The sequence below is a fragment of the Mytilus edulis genome, chromosome 1 (assembly GCF_963676685.1).
Source record: "Mytilus edulis chromosome 1, xbMytEdul2.2, whole genome shotgun sequence".
In the NCBI taxonomy this organism is placed as follows: Eukaryota; Metazoa; Mollusca; class Bivalvia; order Mytilida; family Mytilidae; genus Mytilus; species Mytilus edulis.
This window is the reverse complement of record NC_092344.1, coordinates 94,748,247-94,768,283: the sequence shown is the minus strand read 5'-3', so window position 1 is coordinate 94,768,283 and position 20,037 is coordinate 94,748,247. Positions and strand designations below refer to the sequence as shown.

The window sequence follows — 20,037 nt, the reverse complement described above, 5'->3', positions numbered from 1 at the left end:
CGAAATGCTAAAATAGTTAAATAAATTATGCACTCTGTCGATGCAACATGTCACCAAGGGTATGTGATTTGTCGATGCAACAGTTCCCAAGGGTATGCGATTCTCTCAGTTTTTATCCCTGATTTATATTTTCATAACGGATAAATGAAATTTGATCATGTATCTTTTTAACTTGTTTATGAGGTTAGAACATCAGTAAACTACATAACATATAAATAAATATGTGAATTACCTATCAAACGATTTTAAATTAAAGGCAAAGGTAGTTTACCCATTTTTCTAATCTCAAAAATACATTCAATAAATAGAAATCAATGTAAAAATAAATAAATATGGAGGAATTGCGTGAACTTTAAAATAACAAAAAGAGCCAGGCCGGATTATCAAGGGATAAGCGTCTCCTGATATACGTGATTCATCCTCATGCCAAAAAAAGTCAGTGAAAATGTCCTATCCACAGGAATAAGACAAATTACAAAAAATCTTAAGTGTATAATTTATCGTAAGTCTAAAATGTTCTTAACAATTCAACTAAATATTTTTATCGTAAAATTAATTTTACACCTAAGAATTTTTGCGAAAAGAGCTACAGACAATTATTCTGTTACCTATATAATCTAAGACCGCGAAAGCACGTCTAAAGTGAGATGAGACACAAACATACACGTCGCATATCTCATGTACAGCAGTTATTTATAAGAGCCATGCAAGTGTATACTTTGAAAGTGCTATGTGAAATTGCAGAATCATGGTCTTTCAAAATGTCTTCAATGCAAAGAAGTACCAAAAAGAAATTAAAAAAGAAATTACAAACAAAAAATGTGAACGAATGATCTCTTTTGATACCTAGTTCTCAGTTAAATAAGAATATTAGTGATTTATTTCAATTTGAAAATAAAATAAGATCATTAAGACATTGACATTTTTGAATGTTAAGAAAAATCTAAGTCTGTAATAATCAATTTTTTCTATTCTTAACTTTGAAATGATCTTTCCGTAGGTGAATATGATTCATTTCCTCTTTTAAAGATATTTTTTCCAAATATTCATTTCAAGTGGGTAAAAACAAAACGTCTCTATGTATAGATAAATATATCAAGCAAGTCTTACTGGTATTTTGGAGTCCGAAATAAATTGCAGCACTGTTAAATGTTATCACCAAGCTATTTGCGTCTTCCAAGTCGCTATCAGTAGCTGTAAATGTGAATAATAGATCGCCTGCAAACAATTCGTCATTATACTTTATTACGTCGGTTAACCCTGTCAATGATGGAACTTCACCTGCAGTATAATGTGTACAATATCAAGATTTCAACATTTTAAGTCAGAATAATTATTTAAATAATGAAAAGCTGACAAACATAACAACTATATGATATGAAACTTGTTAAAGAGTCGATAAACAAAGACTCTTTTTACAAAAAAATGATTCTGATTTTTGTGAAAAGTCATTTAGAATTTATGTGCAATATATAATGATTAAAATTATTCGAGGTCAAGTAGTAACAAAGTTTTAAAAGTTTTTAAAGTCTGAAAGTTCTATTAAAAGTATTGTATATATTTCTAGACAGAAGCTGATCGTGAAAGGTAATTACATTGAGGCTTCAAACTTTTCAACAAACATATTATGTAAGTCAATTTGTAAAGATAAAATTGAACCATCAATTGGTGTGTTAGCAAATGAATGCGTATTTTCAAATCAATGAGAACCTTAGTATTAACCAACTATATGTCAAGTTTCATGTTTCATATTGTTCAAATGGAAACAGAAGAATGAAGGTTTATATAATGTATGGAACGACGAAGAAGATTATAATCACTTTTTTATTTCTTGACGATCTTTAGAAATCTTTTTGGAAAAGTATTTCTGAGTTTATACAACATGTTTCAAACATAATAAATACACGTCAAGCGTATGATCCAAAGGTAATACCGACACGGTAGACCAAAGCCAATTAACTAATAAAACCTCAATGCGTTGACCTTAACAAACCACTTGATAAGAGAATTACAAGCGTGAACAATGATTAGAGATATACAAATAAATATAAATTAACCTTGACCGCAGATAATTGATAGCTTTTAATGACCGCTCTTATAAGAACGATCACAGACAATATACCACAATTGCGAAAGTAGTTATTGTTGATATAAAGCCTGTTACGTCCATTAGGAAGTATTTCAAGATACCCAGTCTGATATTGTTGAAGTACTGAAAAAATATAAAACATGATAAAATAATTATTTTTATTATACAAATATTTGGGCTTAAGGGCAACACGTCATGTTACAGAAAACTTCTTGGGCGTTAGTGAATAAAAGCGATGAATGTAAACTAACTGACGCCAACATTATACTTAACTATCCGAGCAGTGTGTGCGGCACACTGTGTGAATGCTTAAGGATATTTTTTCTCTAGTATCATGTAATTCACTCAGTTCTGTCATATTGTAAATCAAGAACAAAACAAATTACATGCTACCTGCAGTTGACACAAAACACACAGTATGTACATAAAATGATAGTGTGTTCTCAGATAATTAAGGATAATTTGCCGTTAAAATACTGTGCCTGAGCTAGCCACATATTTTTGACAGAAATGCGTCACCATAGGGGTATTTGCATACACGTGTGTGTACGACTACCAGTCTACTTGTCTCAGAGTACTTTAGCAAGCCGTTCCCGAGCGGTATAGCCTTACTTGATTTTCCACGTGGTACCGTATAAGAGTAAATCTTTGTGGGCATAGACCGACGTGAAATAGAGCTGTTGAGCAATCAAGATGAGACTATTCCTCGTTAAGGTACGTAGGCACCCTAACTACTCAGAAATTTTTGGGGAAACGATATTATATTCGGCAAAAAATAAAATATCATAGCCCAAAACGAAATATGTAACGTTATGTCGCCTGCCCAAGTTTCATATTGAGTAACCCCAAAATTTGAAGATGTTGTGCCTGATGAAGCCTTGTGTCTTGTTAAAATTCAAGTTGATCTAGAGAAAAATTTAATGTCAATATAAAATTCCTTAAGCACAATATTGAGATCAACGTGAGAAGAAAAGACACAAGGCTAGGATGGAGGACAAGTTACAAAGTATAACCGATTGTAATAAAAACGTTTTTCTGCATTGTATCTTGTTATTTAATCTTTTCCAGCGCGGATTTAATATCCAATTTAGAAGTTCTAATGTTTTAAACGTTTAAAACAATTTGATTTTCAACGTCCCAGTGTTTGTATCATGCTGTCCTCAATACCTTGAGAACTAGCACTTGTGGCTGCACCTGATCGAAAAGAATGTCCGCTATAATCCTTTTCACTATACCATAATGCTATGAGTATTGTTTTCAGCTTGCTTATAAAATAGTTCCGGGAAAGTGGTTTTTCGGTTTCTTCAACGAAAAACGAATCATTGTGCTTTGCGTTTAGGTTTAGTCTTACATTCGTCAGCTGAGATAGCAATTTATACGGACAAACGACGCCCTCTATCTTGAACAAGGAAATTATAATACCTTGTCGGAATATATCTGTCTTTGTACCTTTTAAATTTACAGTTACTTCGCATTCTGAAACGAAATTTATTTCAGAAACGCATAAATTTGAATCTGGATCAAACACAGTTCTACATGTAAACTCATTGCATCTCAGGAAACCATAAAATGCCAGAACACACGCTGTTTGAAATGTTAAATCCATATAATGATGATTGAAAAATCCACATTGCAAACAAGTTACTATTTCCTGTAAAATTTTAAACGTTATTGGGAACTTTTGTCGTAATGGCTTACTCTCAGATTTTTTTAACTCCATTTAACACATTTTGCAAGCGTTGATATGTATGACCAAATTTATCACAAAGGGGATTCACATTTTCAAAATTAACTCTATGAAAACGAACTCCAGCGAGATATAATTTCATTGTTGAATATTTCAGTTTTAACACTGATTGGCAATGTGCCACGAAATAGACCAATAAATCTTCCGAAATTTTAGACATATTGAAGCTCCATGAGTTGAATCCAGTGATATGATCGCCACAAAATTGAATAAAACATTTATATCCTGTTGAATAAACATTGCGGGTATTCACATTGATACTTTTATTCTGTCATCTGCTTGATCTAACTCCACAGAATTTCGGAATGAGGAAGGCAGGTGCATGGATTTGGCGAAGCGTCCGGAGCCAATTGTCGAAACCGCTTCATCTGGTAACGAGAAAGAGCATCTGCTATGTTATTTTCTTTCCCTGGTACATGTACAGCATGTACAACAAAATTAAATTTAGCTGCACACCAAGTTAAACGGCGTACAAGATTCATAATAACGTTACACTTTGAACGACCCTTATTAATAATGTACACACTAGACATATTATCACAATGAAAAAGAATGCGTTTAGTAGACCATTCATGCCCCCATTAAATAGCAGATATAACAATCGGATACAATTCTAAGTAAGCCTTTGAGAAAGACTCCTCATCGGGCCGAATGAAATCGTCGGACCAAATGCCTTGAAACCACCTTTTCCTAAAATAACCTCCGTATCCGATTGTTGATGAAGCATCCGTAAATAAATGAAAATCAGATGCATTAATAACGTTATCTCTGATAAAAAATGATATACCATTCCACTGACTTTAAGGAATTTAAACCACATTGCCATGTCATCTCTACATCCCTTTGTTATTGTAACGTGATGAGAAAGTTCTTTAACGGAGTGTGCTAATGTCAATAAGTACGACACAAACGATCTCCCTGGTATAATTACTTTACATAAAATTGAGAATGGAAATGGGGAATGTGCCAAAGAGACAACAACCCGACCATAGAAAAAAACAACAGCAAAAGGTCACCAACAGGTCTTCAATGAAGCGAGAAATTCCCTCAACCGGAGGCGTCCTTCAGCTGGCCCCTAAACAAATATATACTAGTTAAGTGATAATGAATGCCATACTAATTTCCAAATTGTACACAAGAAACTAAAATTAAAATAATACAAGACTAACAAAGGCCAGAGGCTCCTGACTTGGGACAGGCGCAAAAAAGCGGCGGGGTTAAACATGTTTGTGAGATCTCAACCCTCCCCCTATACCTCTAGCCAATGCATAATTGAGATGACCCAATAAACTTAACATTTCAAGCAAAGTACATGAACGTCTATTAAGATAGCTGTATAAAATATCCTTAATTCGAACAAGCTTCTCATCTGGTAATTTAGCAAGCATATGCATTGAATCGAGAATTATGCCGAGATATTCTAATGAAGTAGATGGACCAACTGTTTTATGAGCCTTGAGAGGAATCTTTAAACTATTAAATACATATAACATTGTGGTCATATTCCTTGTAGCATCTACGTAAGGATTGTTAATCAGGAGAAAATCGTCTAACAAATGTAACACGTGCCGCAAACCGTAATTATTTTGTAAGATCCAACATATTGCAACTGATAATGTATCAAATATCTTGGGACTTGAACGGCAACCAAATGCTGAACGAGTATAAAAATAGTACATGTCATTCCATTTTAATCCATAAAATCGCCATAAAGAATTATGTACAGGTATTAATTTGAATGAATCGGTTACGTCACACTTACATAATTGACTTTTAATTCCTAATGACTTAATTATATTTATAGCGTCGTCAATTCTTACATAGGTTAATGAATAGTCTTCCTTATTTATTAAATCATTGATGCTGTGATGCTCATCATTGTTGTTAGAAGCCGAAAGGTCTAGAATTAATCGTTTCTTTTTTGAATATTTTCCTTCAACAATACCTATCGGACTGATTCTATAAGTATCAAACGGAGGTTTTGTAAATGGTTCAATAAGGTATCCTTTACGAAGTTCGTTATCTACCAGTTTCGTAACATCATCGGGAAATTTCTTGGTGGACAATAAATTCTTACATTCCAAAGATTTACTTGGTAGTACGTTAATGCCTGTGTCAAAACCATATCGAAGTCCATTAATTAAATTAAAAACAAAATTTTTATCCGGATAATGTGTAAGTTCAACTTCAAGTTGATCGATATCAATAGGCGTAGACACTAGTCAATTCTTAGCCTGCGTTTGTTCTTGTGACGGCCTACTGTTCGGAATAGAACCACTAGATGATCTAGTATTGACATGGGCGAATGAACATTTTGTCCCCTTGAAACATTTTCCTGATAAGAAATTGTTACACACTTCCCGACCACGAAAGAAAAGAACACGGCGTCCTCATATATCTGTATTGGAATCACCACGATCGTTACTCCCAACTTGTACTTTCTGAAAATGAGTTTGATTATTAGTTGGTTAGGATCGATTGTTCGATTGACCAAAGCTTGGTAACGTTTGACAAACGGGTGTGAGATGCCCAAGCATACCGCATGTTTCACATTCCTTAATAATTTGTCCACTAGAGATGGATGAATAAAGTTTTTCGTCTCTGATGGCCCAATCTACAACTTTACCGTGGGTCAGTTTGATAGCAGCTACCTTATCTGCGAAAGCCTTGTGATACTCGTAGAAAACGGGACCTTTGTATCTTGCAGAGATATCAATGACATCTTGAATATACATATCGAATTCGATCCGTCGGTCTTGCTTTTCACAAATAATATTTTTGTAAATATTAAAAGCTCTAGAAATTCTTGAATAGACAAGTTTCTTTGAAGGCGGGGATCGCGATGTTTGATTAACAGAACGGACCCGTCAGATTCATCAACAGTTTTATAATCTTGTACGTTTTCTTGATTGTTAAGTAGAGTAGCCAGATTAATGTACTTGCCTTCTAATATCTGCTTCCGAACGTTCGGTGCCACTGGTTGAACATGCGGAAACATGCCTGAGGAAACCTTGGCAGTGTGATAAGATCCTGTATCATGATGTACTCCATTATTTATATCACTAACGGCTGCAGGATGACTAATGATATTTGATTCTCGAACTAAAAGCGACTGAATTAAAGTTCCTTGATTTTGAACAGTTTGCTCCATGTTGTTTAAACTGGTGGTAAGTTGAGTTAATGCTGGAATTTCGGGCATAACTGTATTATCCTGTCCTGAATTCTCACTTAATAGTTCCAATAACTGCTCTTTGGTGAAAGTTGATGGAGCCCTGATGCCTTGCTTCCTTAGTTTTTCTTTAACTTCGTCAAATGTCAATTCTGTATTACTGGAATTCTGTACAACTAGTGTGTCACTTTTCTTACTTTTCTTACTGGAAACACGCTTTTTACGAACTGGCGGCATTTTAATAAGGAAGTTGTGAAAAGTTGTGAAATAACCAAACAATTTTGATTTGAATTTTGCACTGCTATACTGCTACTAACTTATTAATGCAACTGACTGAATAAACCTGACAAAGATTGAAAAATTAACACGTGCACCAAGTTCATGAGACGGTTAAGAAAACATTGCCGTCTCTACCACAGACATCATAAATCTAGTAATAAAATAAGTATCGTCCACCTAAATAAATAATGATTTTAACAGAAGCCGAGTCGGACAGAACATGAAACATTAATGTAAACATGAATTAAAAATTTCTAATTAATGATAAAATCGAATTTAAACTTTAGAGTATCTTTTAAAGTAGAATTATGGTATACCGCCATCTTGGATTGTACAATCACAGTACAAAATCGGTCTAGTTATTTGCTCAAATCAGCAAATTAAGAAACAGATTGCAATGTAATGGTTAGACAGTTTATTTATATAAAGAAAACTTGTTAATTTATTGTATTATTCAAAATATTTTAACAAATATCAACCTTTTTGGTTTTTTAGATCATTTTCTCAAATGAGCCATTTCAGGGGAGACAACTCTTTTAGTACAAAATTAATACTAGGCTAATAGGGAATTTTTTTAATTTTTACTTGTGACAAGAAAACAAGTTCGATGACACCATGTTTTCTTTTTATTTTCTTAAAACATATTATGAAACCTATCTTTTCACAATTTATTTCAAAAATCTATATCATAGATTTTGTGTATGCACTCTTATGTGTTTTTTCATGAACAAATCAACCAAATTTAGGCAATTTTCAACGACTTATAGCTTGAAAAATAGCACGATGATGCATACTTTTTATTCTATTTTTGAAAAAAAGCATATTAAAATCTATATTTTGGCAAATAATAAGAAAGTTCTGTTCTAAAAAAAAACCATTTACTTATGATCAACCTTAATCAATTAGTCTTCGGATATAAAATTTCTAATCAGAAATTCACAAATGTAAATATTTATCAAATTTTTATTCAAGAATACATAAAAAAATATAATGAAAAAAGAACAATGAAATTTAATCCATTACTGAAGTCACTAAAAAGAAGTATAGACGATTGAATAGATTAAAACATAATGCATACAAATGTTGTACAATTGTATTTCCAGAAATGTGTAATACATATATACAAGCAGCTGAATATTAACCAGTGTAATCAGTGGAATATAACAAGATGCATCAAGAAAAGCTTGGTTTCTTGAAGTTGCAATGTAACAAGCATATTTGGTGAATACAAATGTCGTTAAAAAAAAGTTGTTTCGTATTCTAGTGAATCCTTTAAAGATTTATACAGAAAACTAAAATGTATCATTATCAATGAAACAAAAAAATAGGATACGACTGTGGTTACACTTACCTTGTGTAATCGTCGCTTGAATGGCACAAGCTGAATTAGTCTCAATTGCAGGAGACCAGTCATATGGACTTGGGGATGACATTGATGATACAACAGAGGTCAATGTTTTCTTTTTACTGCCATCATTTCCATTTCCTTGGTTCTCTAGATAACATGGTATAATGAACGAACTGCTGGTCGTATGTCTAAATGATAGAAATAATTGTTTGTCAGAAACACACATACACTAAGACACAGAAACATCGTATTCATCAGAAGTATTATGAACTTGACATATAAAAAAAAATAACAGTAAGATAAGCATGTGATACCGGATTTTTGTCTTTCAAATTGATTTAAAATTGTCAGAACAATTAAAAGGTTTTTGATAAAGCCTTTATTCAAAACAATTGAATTGCTTTACCATTTGATACATTTATATTCCTGTTTATTAGCCTTTATATATAAGAAGATGTGGTGTGAGTACCAATGAGACAATTCTCCAACCAAATCATAACGTATTTTAAGGTAAACCATTTAACACGGAGATTTTGCTAACACCAAATAGCAAGCTATAAAGGGCCCCAAAATTGACTTGTGTAAAACCATTCAAACATGGAAAACCAACGGTCTAATCTATTTAAAATAAGAGAAACATTTATGAACCACATAAACGAACGACAACCACTGATCATCTGGCTCCTTATCTAGGACAGGTGCAAACAAATGCAGCCGGATTAAACTTTTTAATAGGCGCCAACCTTTACCCAACCTAAAACAATAGTGCATATTCACAACATAGAAAGACACTGTAAAATATCAAAATGACTTTTCTTAAACAATCAAACAAAAGACACAATAACAAAAACAAGTGAAAATGATCCTTTTAGATTTCATTCTTTTTTGTAGGTTTATTTTAAGTCAGGTCAAATTGTTAAGGGTTGTTTGAAGGAAAAAATACGATGAGTAATCAGTAATTCTTTTATTTGTTTTTATTTGCAACGTTTTTGTTTGAGACGACCACTGATACAACATGTAAGTCTCTTGTAGACGAGACGCGTGTTTGACGTTCACAATTTTAATCCTGCTGTCTGTGAAGATATAAAGAAGAAGATATGGTATGATTTCCAATGAGACAACTCTCCACAGAAGACTAAATGACACAGACATTAACAACTATAGGTCACAAAGCCCATACCGCATACTAAGTTTTAAAACGCCCCGAAATGACAAATGTAAAACAATTCAAACGAGAAAACTAACGGCACCAGTTGTATATGTATGTGAAGTAGAATCGAGAAAACTAACGGCACCAGTTGTATATGTATGTGAAGTAGAATCGAGAAAACTAACGGCACCAGTTGTATATGTATGTGAAGTAGAATCGAGAAAACTAACGGCACCAGTTGTATTTGTATGTGAAGTAGAATCGAGAAAACTAACGGCACCAGTTGTATATGTATGTGAAGTAGAATCGAGAAAACTAACGGCACCAGTTGTATATGTATGTGAAGTAGAATCGAGAAACCTAACGGCACCAGTTGTATATATATGTGAAGTAGTGAAGTAGAATCGAGAAAACTAACGGCACCAGTTGTATATGTATGTGAAGTAGAATCGAGAAAACTAACGGCACCAGTTGTATATGTATGTGAAGTAGAATCGAGAAAACTAACGGCACCAGTTGTATATGTATGTGAAGTAGAATCGAGAAAACTAACGGCACCAGTTGTATATGTATGTGAAGTAGAATCGAGAAAACTACGGCACCAGTTGTATATGTATGTGAAGTAGAATCGAGAAAACTAACGGCACCAGTTGTATAAGTATGTGAAGTAGAATCGAGAAAACTAACGGCACCGTTGTATATGTATGTGAAGTAGAAACGAGAAAACTAACGACACCAGTTGTATATGTATGTGAAGTAGAATCGAGAAAACTAACGGCACCAGTTGTATTTGTATGTGAAGTAGAATCGAGAAAACTAACGGCACCAGTTGTATATGTTTGTGAAGTAGAATCGAGAAAACTAACGTCACCAGTTGTATTTGTATGTGAAGTAGAAACGAGAAAACTAACGGCACCAGTTGTATATGTATGTGAAGTAGAATTTTTTATAGCAAATAACAAACATTATGAATTGTATGCGTCCGAATAGCTATTCTAAATTTTTAGTCAAGAACTATAAAAAAAGGAATGTTTGAAAGTCAAGAAATGTATAAAAACAGACATATGACCCCCGCGGTTGGTCTGTTTTAGTCAGGAACTATAAAAAAGGGAATGTTTGAATGTCAAGAATGTATAGGAACAGACATATGACTCCCTTCAAAGATATTTTCATTATAAAACGCAAAGAATAGTCGTATATATTTAAGTTTCTTGATATAATTTTATGAGTCCAGTATAACCTGGTAATTGACCTTGTCTAGAGAAGAGACAAACATTTAAAAACAAACTTACAACCCTATAAGATCGCCATTGTCAACTCGAATTCTATTTCCATTTGCAATATCTTTCCATTCTTGATTTGAAGGATCTACGAAAAGATAGCAATTCATTGACACAAATGAGTCTACATGAAACAACAGTTCCGAAACCTGTTTTTTTTTGGAAAAAAAAGTTTGTTTCCAGTTTTTGGAGAAAAGAAAAAAAACTTGTTTGTTTCACCCTCAGCTGCCACTATATGTAATGCTGAAAATTGAAAGAAAAAAGTTGTTTTCGACTTGTTGCCAAAAAAATTGATAGTTTTCGAAAAAAATAATTTATCCGGGATAAAATCTATAGCCCCCCCCCCCGAAAATCAAATGGTTGCTGCCTTAAAAAATACAAAATACGTTGAACCACAAACGTCAAAATTATTCAATCGCGTAGTGGAATGAACTATTTTGTGGATTCTTATATATTCTATATAAATTTGGACGATTTTAAATCTAGGTCTATCTCTGAAATTAATTCTTACATACTTTTGATTTTTTAACCCTGTATGCTAACATTGCCTATGAGAAATTTTAAAATTGTTTGTATATATACATTGAACGACAAATATCTGTGACGTATAAAATTTTCTGACGTCAGACACGCGAATCAATGAATGTGTTTGTAGATAGATGTTTTTGTGTTCTGTTAAATTGTTCCTTTTAAAATTGTTACAATGATGACTGCTGTACCCATATTTTGACTATTTTATTTATTATGTCTGTTTAGTTCACGCATCATTGTAAATATAACGGAATTTGATGAGACTGTCATCAAAGTGAGAGGGTTAGCGCTATAAAACCAAGTTTAATCCACCATTTTCTATATTTGAAAATGCCTGTACCAAGTCAGGAATATGACAGTTCTTGTCAATTCGTTTTTGATGTGTTTTGTTATTTGATTATGCCATATGCATGTGATTATGGACTTTCCTATTGGATTTTTCCTCTAAGTTCAGTATTTTTGTGATTTTACTTTTTGCTTTGATCGGTAGAGAACTGAATATTACAACACAGATAATTATAATTTATTTTAGAAAAATATAAGGAATACAAGTGTCATGTTTCAGAAAATTACTTATTTGGTTTATTTAATCAGACTGAGTATAGACTTAACATTTCCTGCGTTGATAAATTTATAATATAAAATATCACACTCTGACTGCATCGACAATAATAAATCTAATTTATTTTATAAATTCATTTATGTCTATGTGGACATATTTTGTTTGAATTAAACAGTCAATTTGAACTGAGTGTAAATGGCATAATTATTTCATCTGTATTTTAACCAACCAATCAAATAACAGATATATTCTGTCGAAAAAATTTATCTGCGACAAGAAAGATCGTAAATTTTCTCTGGACAATTGTTGACCCAAACCCCAACCCCAATAACTTGCCACCTTGTACATTTAAAGAGCTTTAAATATGATGTCGGTTTTGTGATTTATTTTCGTTATGATTTTTATGATTTTGCCATTATGTTGTTCATGGGTTTTTATGATATGTTACTTTTTGTAAGTGACCTTTTTATGATAAGCCACCTTTTGTAAGTGGCCTTTTTTGTACACCACCTCTTTTTGTAGGCTGGCTTTTTATCAGGGGAGTTAAATCAGGGGCATTTAAATGTGACCCTTTGTAAGATTATCTCCCCTGTTATTGTAAATAATTTTGATTGTCGTTTTTAATAAATGATATTTTGATTGGAATCTTTCTCCTTGTTACTGATTCGTCTCCAAAAAAAAAACGAGCAAGGTGTGTCCTGACATAAGTGTTCATGCACTCATATATTTAGTCATAGGGTGGGTTCTATATTTGGCATCGTTAGATTTGATGTATATCTATTATATGGCAAGCCGTTTTGCTATTTATTCTTACTTCAAGATATCTCATAAACTTTATAAGATATCTTATATAGTTTATAAGATATCTTATATAGTTTATAAGATATCTTATATAGTTTATAAGATATCTTATATAGTTTATAAGATAGCTCATATAGTTTATAAGATATCTTATATAGTTTATAAGATATCTTATATAGTTTATAAGATATCTCATATAATTTATCAGATAACTTATATAATTGTCTTTATAAGATATCTCATAAACTATATAAAATATCTTATAAACTATATGAGATATCTTATAAACTATATAAGATATCTTATAAACTATATGAGATATATATTATATAAGATATCTTTAATGTTATATAAGATATCTCATATACTTTATAAGATATCTTATACTCTTTAGAAGATATCTTATAAAGTTTATAAGATATCTTATAAATTTTAGGAGATATCTTATAAATTTTAGGAGATATCTTATATAACATTAAAGATATCTTATATAATATATAAGATATCTCATATAATATATAACATACCTCATAAAAATGAAATTTTATAAGATATCTTATATATTATAGGAGATATCTAATATATTATAGGAAATATCTTATTTAGTTTATAAGATATCTCATAAAGTTTATAAGATATCTCCTAAAGTTTATAAGATATCTTATATAGTTTATAAGATATATTATATAGTTTATGAGATATCTTATATAGTTTATCAGATATCTTATATAATTGTTTTTATAAGATATTTCATAAACTATATAAGATATCTTATAAACTATATGAGATATCTTATAAACTATATAAGATATCTTATAAACTATATAAGATATCTTATAAACTATATAAGATATCTTATACAAAAATTGTTTATAAGATATCTCATATACTTTATAAGACATCTTATAAACTTTAGAAAAAAAACCCAACATAAAACAAAAATGTGACAAATTTATTGTTAAAAAAAAGTGTTTTGAATTTCCCTCTTGGGGTACCATTTTGGGTATTTCCCTGTAAGCGGTAAGAAATGGACATTTTAAGGAATAAGAAAGAGAAAATAAACTTAATTAATAACATTTAATAAACATGGCATGCAAATAACTAATTTGAAGACATAACAAGTTTAAATTTATAAAAGTTTGACAATTGTTACTAAACGTTGTCATGGTTGTGACGTGACATTGTTGATGATATACAGTAGTTCCGGTAAGTAGGCGGGGCTAATAGGTTAGTTGAGGTCATTGACATTTATACGCATAGCTTTATCTGTATAGTAAAATAGCTGATTGCAGTATAAAACATTATTTAAAAACTTACTACTTGAAGTTATTGTATCAAAACCAACTAATGTGTACGTATTTCCCGCGTTTGGGTCTGGCCGCCAAACCATGGCATCGACACTACCAACTACATCGGCGTCAAATGTCCATCTGTTGACAAAACCACAGCAATGAAAATCAAAGTCAGTATGATCCATCAAAACTGCCACACCTACAAATAAGAAACAAATATTAGTTTAAGAGGACTTGAATTTAGTGTCCACTGTGTTTATAATTTTGTGATACAGGTATATTTATCCTTTGTCAATCGGTTATTCTAAGCTATATTTACATATTTATTCTTTGGTGGATAGTTGCCTCATAAAAACATGTGATTAATTTGATGTTCTGTATCCGTAAAACAATTTTCTTTTGCTACGTATTTCTTGTATTATTTTACCCAAGCTTAGTCAAAATAGTTTAATTGGATTTAATGCATGTTTCTGTCAGTTTTAAATGATTACTAAAAGTTGGGTTTTTTTCCAAAATTTATTTATACACTCAGTCGGTTATAGATTTTTTAAATCTGTAATGAGATGGAGTTTAAATTTACTGGTTGAAATAATGGCAAAGAAAACACTATATACTTTTACGTGTTGTAGACATATACATGATAATGTAGATTTATACACATGATGTATGTACATGCATTTTACATATTATTCATCCCTAATATTCAAAATAACAACACGTTCTTTGTCTCGAATGATAAAATGTATAAAGTTTCTGCAGCTGCTATAGATTCTATTGAAATAAATCGGTATTTTATTAACCTGTATTTTCTCAAACTTGAATTCTGAAAGCTTAAAAAAAAAATCAACCAAATCCGATGTACATTAACAAACAATATTTTTTCTTACAAGAGCAACACGACGGACAACACGTTTGAAGCAGAATCTGTCTACCCTTCCGGAGAACATGAAACCATCCCCGAATTTCGGTAGAATTCATGTTGCTCAGTCGTTAATTTTTTATGTCGTGTTTTGTATCCTGTTATTTCTTTTTTGGTGTTTGACTGAGTGTTGGTTGACACAGCATGGAACGCTATTCCTGTCGACGTTACCAGTCACGCTCAGTTTGGAGTACATGCAATTCCATAACGTTTTTGTTTATTGTCAAAATTTGAATCTTTTGGAATGAACAATGAGATTAGAGCATCGGAAACTTCTAATGACTCTAAATTATACTAAAATACAAAGTGTACATTCATGTTACCTGTTCCTGTATCTCTTTTATCAAAATTTCCTGTTATAGTTCCTGTGGTTTCGATATTTTGACAAGCCGCCGCTGAAAGTATAAGTATCTGGTATAAAAATAAGAAGATGTGGTATGATTGCTAATGCGGCAACTCTCCACAAGAGACCAGTGACACCGATATTAACAACTATAGGTTACTATACGGCCTTAAACAATGAATAAAACCAATATCGCATAGTTATAAAAGACCCGAATTGTCAGATGTAACACAACGAGAAAATGACGGTCTCATTTATGTCCAAAACGGCCCAATTTATGTCCAAATTGATAAACGAAAAAGAAATCACATACAGGATGGGGCGGGGTTAAACTAGTTTGAAGTCGCCAACCCTCCCCTAACATTGTACTGTGGTGTAACAGTACAACATAAAAACAATCTTTAAAATCATTTGAAAAAGGCTAAACTCACCAGATGGTTGCACATAGAAATACAATAGAAATAGCGTGGCAAGGTACTTATACATCCACCCCAAAACCCACTAATTACAGATCTCAGAGTATTCGCAGTTACTGATAGCTAGTTCAAAGCCAATAGCAACTAATAAAAATAATCGTGCATCTAAAAATAAAATATTAACCAGTACAAATCCTTAGGATTATAGAATTCAATTTATATGATAGGAACCAAAAGAATTTTGTCAAAATATGGAACCTTTTCAGTTAATAAATAACAGCTTGGTAGACTAACCTAAAGAAAAAAGTAGGTAAGGTACCCTTTGTGCCCTTTGAACTGTATCGTAAATCTAAAATCCTTAAGATATGCATCATTCTGTCAGATCTTTTATTTTTTAAGACGTTTTCCATGAAAGCTTTAAATTTCTTCATTATATATTCAGTATAGCACTGCTAAATAAAGGCAACAGTAGTATACCGCTGTTCAAAATTCATAAATCGATAGAGAAAAAATCAAATCCGGGTTACAAACTAAAACTGAGGGAAACGTATCAAATATAAGAGAACTACGACACAACAGAGAAAAACTGCTAAAATTGACTCATTTTGAGATCTTTGCATTAATTGTATATGTGAGCCAATATATTGGCCAAAAGACATGCTTTTGAAAAACGTTACTGGTGTAAAATATCTTTTCAGTCAAAGGGACATAAGCTACGGTTTAGACCCAAATTCAAAAGAGAGTTCTTTATACTTCAATTAGTACTAAAAGCAGAACTTTGAATTATATTTCGTTAAGAAGTCAGTTTAGCAAAAATTGATCAATATAAGCTTAAAAAAATCGCAGATGTGTTATTCACCTGCAAGTCAATGATTAACTCTCATTTAATCTATGTGATCTTTAATTTGACTCCTCCGATAGATAACGCATTTGTTTTTAGGTGTGTTCACATATTAAAAGGAAATGAATGTCAAAGTTGAAAGTGTTACCAATGTGAAACATTAGGTTTACTGATTCGATCCACAAAAGTCATCCTTTAAAGGTAAAAACGTTGATTTACGTATGTTCTAACCTATATTGTGAAATTAAACAGGCATAAAAAAAAAATCCAATTACACGTAAAAAGTAAAATCACAAAAATACTTAACTCGGAAAGTACCTATTTAAATTGCAAGATGATATGACAAAACACATCAAACGACTGGACAACAACTGTCATATTTCTGACTTGGTACAGGCATTAATTAATATTTGTTTATTTGTATATTTATGTTTACGAAGGGTTATATTACTCGGCAGTCTTCTTAGTCATTTCAATGGCTATATAGATGGAGTATATTTTAAAATACACATGAAATGCTGCTACATGAATATCGAGTCCTTGCTTTTTTTAATTGTTTATCTTAGACTTTCTTTTAATTTGGATGTAAATTTAAGTACGCTATAATTTGAATATGAGAATTTGAGTCAAATCGGTGAACATCAATTAGGCAGCTAATGCCCCTTTAAAACTTGATTAGTGTCTTTTTGCGTCGAAAACGATGTGCAACATAGCCTTTATTATGTTTGTAAATAAAGAAATTATAAAGAAACAAAGGTTTCAACTCCTTCCAGCAAAGTTGACCTTCGATGGATTTTGCTACATTTCTCATGTCCGTTTTTGTGAAGCATAGACAACTGTATTTGGCACAACATTTTGCCATATTTGGTCTTCAATACTCTTCAACTTTTTACTTGGTTGGCTGTCTAACTATATTTCATGTGACCGATGTGCTCCACTGGATCTACCTCCAACAGGAACGCTCAAACCCAATTACCAACAATGTAAATAGTTACCAAAGGTGGTAACAGGCTTACAATTTAATACGCTAGACGCGCGTTTCGTCTACATCAGTGACGCTAATTATAAAGTGTTGTTTTCATGTTTGACTACACGTTTTCAGTGTGGCTCATTACATTTTTTACATCGCTGGTGTGACGTGGCTCAGTACTATATAATGCATTGTGTTATTGTTTTATGGAACATTTTTGTATTCTTGTCTCTCGTGTTTGCTTATGTGCTTTGTCTTTATGCCTGTTTGTTCATCTTTGTTGACAAATTTGTTTGTTTCTATAATGATTGGTTGTATAACACAATGTTGACTGCTGTATCCCTTTTTTCAGATCAGGATCAGATGATGCTGAGAACCACAAGATGTACCGAGGATACCCAACCCAGATGATAACCAGAAACCATTTGCTTCTGATTAAAAATGATAATGGTCTATATATTTCATATTAACTTGTTATTTCTCCTATAAAATAGATCTATAAAAACTTATATATGATTTGTCTTTTCTTTTTTTGTAATATAAATGTTTTATATATATACAGAAATATCCTTGATCAATTGTAAATGAATATATTTTAACAACATTAGTTTTATGTTGAAGTTTTTCTCACTTAATTATTAGCTTTTGAAAAGTGGTTGTTTTTAAAATAATGAATTATTTGAATATTTTATCTACTAAAAGTAACAAATAACTTATTCTTACCGTAGGCTTGTTTACATATAAATATCAAAATCAAACATGATATAACATTTACTTTGCCGGTCATGTTGCATACACTTAAGTCGTGTATAAAAACCAGACAGACTTCAACTAATTCCAGAGACAAGTCAAGCTGGCGACCAATTCTAGCGACCACTTGCTTTCATATCGGAGTGTACAATTAAATAAAAAAGGAAATTTGCAATGTTGAAACTCACAAAATTAGAAAATATATAGAGAAACCGTGTACCAATCAAATCGATTAATCTTTATTTTGTTTGTTTGTTAAATGTCAATCACCGTTAGATATTTAAATTGGTCTGCCTTACGATTACTTCATAACTAGAAATTGAAGCTTTTTAACTTAAATGAAAATCGAAGTTACACCATTTTTTTAAGAACAACTAAGTAATAGAATGAATTACATGAAATTAAATTAATAGAAATTTTAAAAACATGGATTACTTATAAATATGTTTTTCCCATTTTATTAATGGCGTTTAATCTTACCATTACCTGGTATAAATAATTTTCGTCTCAGAATTATTGATTTATTAAAGACAAGGCCATCTCATGCGTTTGAATATACTTAACACATAATACTATAACTGTACTTATTTTAAAACCTTTTCACTATGAATGTTGATTATTCGAGCAATTGCTTTCGCCGAATGACAAAAAAACATTTTGCTATTCAATTCAATCAAATATGGTATCGACATCTCATCTATTATACAAACATATAAACAGTTTACATATAACGTTTTTTTACTATAAAATACAAAATCCATTCAATGCAGAATAATAAAACTATCAGGTCTTTTTATAATATAAAAACTCAGATGTTTTTGATTTTAAATGAGATAGCAGATTTGAGCATATTATCTCTTTCGATACAGATCGAAAAATAAAAACACAAATTTTGGACATTTATCAAAATTCATAATATCTGATTCAAATTTGAAGACTTTGTTAAACAATTATCTAAACGTCATCGCTGTTACATGTAAGTATCATTATAAACTATCTCTTTCCTTTTCAAATTTTAAAAACCTAATGGTCTCCAACGTTACGGAAGTTGTGCCATGTCGCAACTAAATTAGTTTCAATATTTTACAAACTTTCGTGGTCTTATATTCGAACTAAAAACGGAATGAGTACGTAGTCTATTCCCTCCTCTTTTAGTATTGGAAGAATGTTGTTGACAATTGTTTTCAAATCTCACTAAAAATTTGTTTGCATTTGTACAAAAGAAAGTCATATTCATGTTCGTACGGAAGCGTATTAGGGCAATCATTTATTTAATTTTACTTTCGAATTGTTGACTTCAATCTTGCTATTATAAACTTTTATCTTTGAATTTTCAAATTTAATCTCGTAATTATCAACTTTAATCTTGAAATTATCAACATTAATCTAAGTATTATCAAAACTAATCTTAGTATTGTCAACTTTAATCTAGGAATTTCCGACTTTAATCTCGGAATTACTACACAATTTTTGGAATTATCAACTTTTTAACTTTGAAATTCCAACTTTTATCTTCCGACTCTCACTAGAGCGAAACTGATTTTTGCGAC

At 31.5% G+C, this 20,037-nt stretch overlaps 1 protein-coding gene across 1 annotated transcript in view; it reads right to left on the bottom strand.

Annotated features, from left to right (window-relative positions):
• LOC139495619 (protocadherin Fat 4-like) overlaps nucleotides 1-18,658 on the bottom strand; it is a 44,772-nt gene extending 26,114 nt beyond the window's left edge. The window contains exons 1-6 of the mRNA XM_071283909.1: nucleotides 18,461-18,658; nucleotides 15,491-15,562; nucleotides 14,274-14,447; nucleotides 11,075-11,150; nucleotides 8,636-8,820; nucleotides 1,111-1,281 (exon numbers count right to left, since the gene is read on the bottom strand). Coding sequence (XP_071140010.1) covers nucleotides 1,111-1,281; nucleotides 8,636-8,820; nucleotides 11,075-11,150; nucleotides 14,274-14,447; nucleotides 15,491-15,562; nucleotides 18,461-18,524 — 742 coding nt within the window. The 5' untranslated portion in view covers nucleotides 18,525-18,658. The remainder of the gene's footprint in view (nucleotides 1-1,110; nucleotides 1,282-8,635; nucleotides 8,821-11,074; nucleotides 11,151-14,273; nucleotides 14,448-15,490; nucleotides 15,563-18,460) is intronic.
• Nucleotides 18,659-20,037: the final 1,379 nt, after the last annotated feature.